This window comes from Sinocyclocheilus grahami, unplaced genomic scaffold (genome assembly GCF_001515645.1).
Source record: "Sinocyclocheilus grahami isolate Dianchi unplaced genomic scaffold, SAMN03320097.WGS_v1.1 scaffold720.1, whole genome shotgun sequence".
Taxonomy (NCBI): Eukaryota; Metazoa; Chordata; class Actinopteri; order Cypriniformes; family Cyprinidae; genus Sinocyclocheilus; species Sinocyclocheilus grahami.
The window spans coordinates 406357-414370 of NW_015505899.1; the positions used below are offsets into that span (position 1 = coordinate 406357).

An 8014-nucleotide genomic window follows, 5' to 3' on the forward strand; every position below is an offset into this window, starting at 1 on the left:
CTAAGTGAACAGCTTCACTCATTAAATTCATTCATTCTGCATGAGAAACAAGTCTGAATGGGAGATGCAGTCTGCCGTTTTTTTAATTTTTTTATTCCTGTTTTTATCATTTATTTTACAATGGTTCTAGATTTTTTTATATACGTTTTTCATAAATCATTCACAGATACTTCATTTATAGCATTAAAAGGAACAGACAAGAATTATATCGACAATTTTTTAAAATTAAATAGGTAAGGTAATAAATCAACTGTTGTTTCATAAGCATTAACTCCACTTATGCTAAGTGTTTCACAAACTAATTCACAAGTCTATAAGGAAGAAATAATTTGGTGTAACTATTCATTGTAATGTTTTCAAAACAATACAATCTAAGGACGCTATCGACATCTTATCTGATTGCAAAATGCTTGGAAAGCAGATCTTCATAATACTTTTTTTTTACTCAAAGTCAGTTCCACCATGTTGGTGGGAATCACACTTTTGTTCAAGCTAGCCCCATGGTTTTTCTTAAGTTGTAAGTTAGTGAGACAAATCCACATGGCTAACCTTCCCACTGCTGGATCCGTGTGTGATACTATGGCCAGTTTAGACTCACTTCCCAGGTGTAGTGTTTTACAATCCAGCTAATTAACTTTGGAAATATGCTCCAGCAGGACCTGACTATTCCACAAAACACTGGGCAAGTCCCTGGAAAAAAGGTTAAGGGTGGTTAATGTAAGAGAATGTGGTCCATGAGCTGCACATAGAGTGTTGAATAAAAGTTAATTAAGATTGACGATAAAAATTCCATAATCAATGTAGGTTTTGATTTGATTTGTACAGTGTCTCTTAGAATGTAATTATGTATTAAATATAATACAATGGGTCTTCATGAAACTCAATGCAACAAATCATTTGTCAGCAAACTTTTGGACTACTGTAACAACTGACGAAGGGTTTTACAAACTTACACAGAAAGTTTCATGAATGAGGCCAAATGACAAGCGTCAACGCTTATGATTAAAAACCTCTACATACATATATATATATATGACATGCCAGCCTTTGTGTTATAGTGAACACACACACACGCGCACAACATCTAACTTCCAAGAAAAAAAAACCTCTCAAACTTAATGATCAATACTTATAGTCTTCTCCCCAACACAAAGCAGAAATCACAACTTTTTTTTTTCTTAAAAAAAAAAAAGATGAATATAATTTGCACGTTGGCTCCTTCACTACTAAGCATTAAAAACTGAGATGTGCAAAACAAAAGTACTTACCTTATTAAAAGCATGAAGTCATGAATTCCATACAAATAGACAAAAGCCAGATCACTATTCACGACTCCCAGTGAACATTAAGGAAATTTATAATGGAAGCAACCAACAGTCGGTAATACCAAACCATAATTTTGCGACTCGGCATGCTATCATATTTTGCCTCTAGTTCTGATGTGAGATCATTTTCTGAGTTCCTCCATTAATTCTGAGCACTGTGATCGTGTGTGCTGTTCCTATGAGAAGGGTGAAACATTAACCAGAGAGATCAGTCCATTTCCTCTGGCTGGTTATAGTCATCCTTTGGTCACTCCTATTTCAATCACCTCCAACAACATGGCTGAAATGATTTAAAATGGTCAACATATTTCCAGTCCAAACAAATACAATGCATTTATATACTTATAATTATATATTATATAAAGCAGATTTGCACGTGTAAAGTAGAAGTGAGTCTGAAGCGTCCCACTTTATATTAAGTGGCCCTAATACCCGTGTACTTGCATAGTAACTAGATGTGTATGTAGTATGTAACCACAGTGTAAGTATATATTGGTACATACATAGTGTCTAGAGCTGTAATATTTCTGTAACTACACACATGTAACAACCCTCCGAATGGTAACCTACCTACCTACCTAATATAAAATTTAACACTTTCTTGACCAAAAAGTGCTGTTAGTCCTGTTACACATTTGTACTTTCATTACCAAAAAGTTCTCAGCATTGGCGGTCCAGATGGCAATTTTGTCCCCTTTGGCACGAATATTGATTACACTTCCACAGATATCCCGACTGAAGGAACCAAAGCCCTCTCCAATAAGACACAACAGCTGCCACAAGAACAAACATGTATTCAGCGTAATCTTTCTTTTGCTGTAATTTAAGCAACTTCCTTTACATGATACAATGAGAATGATGTGAATCACAACAGACAAAACAAATTAAATCCAAAGGTTAAATAAAGCAAGCAAGTATATTTTCTCTTACCGTTTCCAGCCAAAAATGGTCAAGTTCTGTGTGTCTATGCTGCTTGGCTAGAGTAATCAACCAGCGGCCTCCACATTTATTACTCCGGTCTTCCCACATGGGCTCAATACCATCCTGTAAAACAACCAAGAAAATGCTTTACAAAGAGTCACTATATGTGTAATATGAATTATTCATAGGCTAATTACAGTTTTTGATGATTTAATCCATTTCAACACAGCCCTAGCACATTAACAGAGCTAAATTTACACAGCTATGTGGACGGTCAACAATACTTTAGTCATTAAAAGGACAGTCATACACAATATAAATAAATAAAAAATAGGCAGAAAGTTAAGCCCTGTTCACCTTGAACATAGAGTAGTCACAGCCAGAGGAGAGTTTGCCTGGCGGCTGTATGTTGTTGTATAATCTGAAACAGTTGAAAGTGAACCAGAAAAACATATTTTGAAGATGAAATTGACACATACTGTAATATTTAGAGAAATGTAAAAACAACTGTCTGTCAAGTGTAAAATTTATGAGGCCTTCCAGTGAAGAAACTAGTGACTGATGATTTTTGCAAGTCACCAGGAGCCTCATTTATCAACAGTGTGTATGCACAGATGTGTGCATAATGAATGCGTAAGAACAGTTTCACGCAAAGTGTGGGATCTACCAACTTGTACTTATACGTAGAAATGTGTGTAAATATAAGCACACCTCTGAGCATGCTTATGCAGAGAATCTAGTGGTAGAATATCAACACTACACATAAAAAGCATTTAAGAGTGTCACAGTATGCATTAAGCAATCTTATACGTCCTGTGTTTCCTTTAATTATAAAACACTCAATTTATAATTTGTCTGGTTTTAAACAGACAATTTGCATAATTGGTGTCAAACCCTACAAGACAGCTGTGACAAATGTTTGTCTCAGACTGTGCAATGGCTTATCTTGCGTTATTTGAAGACGTTATTGGAAGACTTGGCAAACAACGCGCTCTGCAGAGAACGCATTTTCAAAGACCGCGCTGAGTGTGAGAGCACAGAATGGCTTCTCAGTCGGTATCGCTTTCTTTGCCATGATTTCGGTGAGGACACATACATTCACGTGATTTATAAAGGGAGGTGTTGTCATCATATATGGTTCATTGGAGGCGTTTCCAAATGCAAATGACTGTGAACGTGAACAAGCATGTTAATTACGCACATGTGGGATTTATCAACAATGATTGCTTACTCATGTGCGTAAGAACTGCATGCGCACGTTTGATAAATATGCATTTTCTTGTACTTAGGCACATTCTAAATTTAATTCATAGGACAAAATATAGAACCTTTTCTACACACTGTTGATAAATGAGGGCCCAGGTTTCTAGAACTATCATCACAATTATATTTACGATTTGGAAAAATACATCATTGTGATTTCTCTCATGAAAACTGAGATTTAAAAACGTCTCAGGTTACTTATGTAACCATGGTTCCCCGAGTAGGGAACGAGACACTGCGTCCTCTAGGGGTCGCTATGGGGAACGCCTCGTCGTGACCCGTGTCTGAAGCATACATTGAAAAAACACCAACTCGTTGGCCGGCGACAGCCATGACTTCCCTACCAGTGCGACTATAGTATAAATAGGCGCCGGGAGCTACACATCATTCACTTCTTCGTCTGAAGCTTGCGTCCGCAGCATGGCAAGAAACCTAGAGGACGCAGTGTCTCGTTCCCTACTCAGGGAACCATGGTTACATAAGTAACCTGAGACGTTCCCTTTCATGGGAACTTCGAACTGCGTCCTCTAGGGGTCGCTATGGGGAACGGTATACCCACGCCACCATGCGGAGGGGAGTGCAAGCCAGAACCATGGCGAGCACTAAGAACCAACTCTACCATATTGCTATGGGAGTTGCCCCTGGGACGTTTAGACGGCTGTCAGTGACGTTATTCCCTACGGCCAAAGGCCTAGGCTACATACCCCAAAAAACTTACCTGTTAGGGCCAGACTCCTGGGCCCGGGGTAGAGCTCAAGGCTTGGAATCAGAAACAGATTCCTTTAAGGGAATACGACCAAGAGCCTAGAATCATACTAGTCTTGGTCTGTCACACAGGGGCTACCGCACGTTTGTCTTGTGGTGAAGGAACTGTCTCAACAGATCCTTAGTAGCAATACCCTGCTAAGTAGGTATCCAGAGGATACATAGGGGGAGTGGTGCCCAAGGCAGAACCGGGGTTTTAAACCACTCAAAAAGAGCACGAAGTCTTGCGCGTAGCTCTTACCATACAGGATTTTTAGAAAAGTGGGCAAAGCATAACGTGCGCACTTACCAGCTATGTGGATTTTAGAAAAGTGGGCAAAGCATAACGTGCACACTTACCACTTATGTGGATTTTAGAAAAGTGGGCAAAGCATAACGTGCACTACACTTGCATACCGTTCTAGGGGTTCTCGTGGCACCCTGAAAAGGCAGCCTATAGATAAAAATAGCGTATCCCCAGACGCTATATCTACGGCTATAATGCTGGAGTGGCTAGCAGTAAATCTGTAGCTGGGGGAGAACATCCAACTCTCAATGGAGAGGGAGCTCAACCTACAGCATGTTCCCATGGTGGAACAGCTAGCAGTTATTCAGCTGAGGGAGCAACACACTCAGCTCTCAAACCGAGACGGGGCTCGACCTGCAGCATGTTCCAAACTGGAACAGCTAGCAATAGTTTACTTAGCTGTGGGGGCAACACACCTAGTTCTCAGTCGAGAAGGGGGCTCGGCCTACAGCATGTTCCAATGCAGGAACGCTAGCAGTAGTTTACCTTGGCTGAGGGAGCACAAACCCAGCTCTCAACGAGAGGGAGCTCGACCTGCAGCATGATTGAAAAATCAGAGGGGTAAGCACACTGCAGTCTAGCCAAACTCTCATTCAGGTAACCCTTTGATAAAAGGGGAGCATTGTCTCAATACTACCACGAGGACAGCCCATGGAGCGAGGAATCTAACTCCTCAGAGAGGATTAACGCTCGAAAGAAACATCATACTCACAATAACCCTCAATGGTGAGGGGGGGTGATGCCTCAAGGGGATATCCTGGTGATCGGGAAAAACCCCTCAGGGCGACCCGGATACGGTAGACCAGTCAGGGTAGCATGAAAGCGTAAACCCCAGCCCGGACGTCCAGGAAATTTTCTGCAGTGACACCGGGGGCCTGATAATCACAAAACTCCCGCAGAAGCCTGTGTTATAGCCGCATGATCCAGGAAGTATGAAACAGAAACCTTACTTACCTTCTGGACATATCTCGACGAGTGAAATAAACACTGCAAGTCGAGCACCCGGTTTCTGAACCCAGCACGGGAAACACTGCAAAGAAACTAGCAGAAGGGTACACACAACCACCAATTCCATAGCACATACATATATTTATATACATATATTTAGACATGGATCGTACTCACCCACCACGGCTCCCGCGTTGGAGCTCTGTCCGGAAAAGCCTCTAGACCGGACCTTCAGTAAGGTGGTTACTATGATAACCATAGAACCAACCAAAAACATCATAGGTCCAGAAGGAGACTGTTATGCAGGAAGCTTCCACCTGACCTCGGTCAGGTGGCGATATGGTGGTTACAGGGGAATTAGGAAGGGGAAGAAAGGGGTAGATGTTACACCCCCTGAGGAAAAGAGTGGATACCTAAGTATTACTCTGATCCGGACGAAAGCGATGACGCCTTGTCTGGATCACATCCCTCAGGTCCTGCCTACCTCCCTTCGACCCACGATACTTCCTACCCCTACCCGCAGGCGGAGGAGGAGCGCGAGTCGCGACACTAGCCTTCTGTGCTCGTCTCTGATCCTCAAATCGAGACGGACCAGGACCCCTGGGTTGTTCGGGCTCAGACCTGGACCTTCGTGGAATGAAGGTTTTGAAGGCCGCTGAGCGCGCCTTCGCCTCCCTGAACTTTTCGACGACCGCCTCAACGGATGTACCAAAAAGTTCAGAGGGCGAAACCGGGGCATCGAGAAGAAAACCCCTTTCTTTCTTCCCGATGTCTGCCAGGTTTACCCACAGCTGCCTCTCCGTTACTACCATCGCTGCCATAGATCTGCCCATGGCAGAGGCAGCCTGCTTAGTAGCACGAAGAGCAAGATCCGTGGTGCGGCGTAACTCAGCCATCTCATCAGAAGAAAGGCCCTCGCCTTGGCTAGCAGTAAATCTGTAACTGAGGGAGCAACATCCAGCTCTCAACGAGAGGGAGCTCAACCTACAGCATGTTCCAATGGTGGAACAGCTAGCAATTATTCAGCTGAGACACACTAGTTGAGTGGAGCCCAAGGAACCGGGGTCTAACCAACTCAGAGAAAGGGAACGAGGTCAAAAACGCGTAACCCCTACCATACAGGATTTTAGAAAAGTGGGCAAAGCATAACGTGCACACTTACCACTTATGTGGATTTGTAGAAAAGTGTGCAAAGCTTAACGTGCTGCACTTATTTTAGAGTTTTCCAAGCATCTGTTTACAGATACCCGGAAGTACTGGGCCAAACGGGAGAGGCAAGCTCAAATACAACCCTCAAAATGTGAGGGGAGCACTGCCCGAGACAGCATTTACACAGGAAGTTTCTCGTAATGCCACTTATGCCTCCCGCTCGATGCCTCCACAAGAGGGGATATCCTGGTGATCGGGAAAACCACTCAGGGCGACCCAGATATGGTAGACCAGTCAGGGTAGCATGAAAGCGTAACCCCAGCCCGGACGTCCAGGAAATTTTTGCAGTTGACACCGGGGGCCTGATAATCACAAAACTCCCGCAGAAGCCTGTGTTATAGCCGCATGATCCAGGAAGTATGAAACCGAAACCTTACTTACCTTCTGTTACTTACCGTCTGGACATATATCGACGAGTGAAATAAGCACTGCAAGTCGAGCACCCGGTTTCTGAACCCAGCAGAGGGGGTGCCCATCGAGGACCTACCCTAGAAAGGGACAGAAACACACAGGTCCCGGGAAACACTGCAAATAAACTAGCAGAAGGGTTATACACACAACCACCAGTCTCATTAGATACACATATATATTTTGTACATATGGGTTGTCTCTTTAATGATTTATATTTTGTAGTTATATGGATTCTTTTCACCTTGTATATTAAATCCCTTTCGTTGGCAGTTTTTGTCCCTGCATTGTCTCTTGGCTGCCTCCATCAAGTTTACAGATTTGCCACAGATTTAATGTTACTCCTTTTACCCCTAGACCATCTTAAAGGGTCGTTGAGTAGATATCACTCTGATCCGGACAAAAGCACTGACGCCCTGTCTGGATCACATCCCTTAGGTCTTTTACTCACCTTCTCACCTTCCGCGATTCTTCCTGCCGCTACCCGCGGGCGGGGGAAGAGCGCGAGCCGTGACACTAGCCTTCTGAGCCAGTCTCTGACCCTCAAACTGAGACAGGCTAGGACCCCTGGGTTGTTCGGGCTCAGACCTGGACCTTCGCGGAATGAAGGTTTTGAAGGCCGCTGAGCGCGCCTTCGCCTCCCTGAACTTTTCGACGACCGCCTCAACGGATGTACCAAAAAGTTCAGAGGGCGAAACCGGGGCATCGAGAAGAAAACCCCTTTCTTTCTTCCCGATGTCTGCCAGGTTTACCCACAGCTGCCTCTCCGTTACTACCATCGCTGCCATAGATCTGCCCATGGCAGAGGCAGCCTGCTTAGTAGCACGAAGAGCAAGATCCGTGGTGCGGCGTAACTCAGCCATCTCATCAGAAGAAAGGCCCTCGCCTT

The 8014-nt window shown here is 43.8% G+C and overlaps 1 protein-coding gene across 1 annotated transcript in view; it reads right to left on the bottom strand.

Moving 5' to 3' along the window:
• Positions 1-663: 663 nt before the first annotated feature.
• Positions 664-8014, bottom strand: part of eif4e1b (eukaryotic translation initiation factor 4E family member 1B) — a 20522-nt gene continuing 13171 nt past the window's right edge. The window contains exons 4-7 of the mRNA XM_016244458.1: positions 2604-2667; positions 2256-2369; positions 1976-2098; positions 664-690 (exon numbers count right to left, since the gene is read on the bottom strand). Of these exons, the coding sequence (XP_016099944.1) occupies positions 664-690; positions 1976-2098; positions 2256-2369; positions 2604-2667 (328 nt within the window). The remainder of the gene's footprint in view (positions 691-1975; positions 2099-2255; positions 2370-2603; positions 2668-8014) is intronic.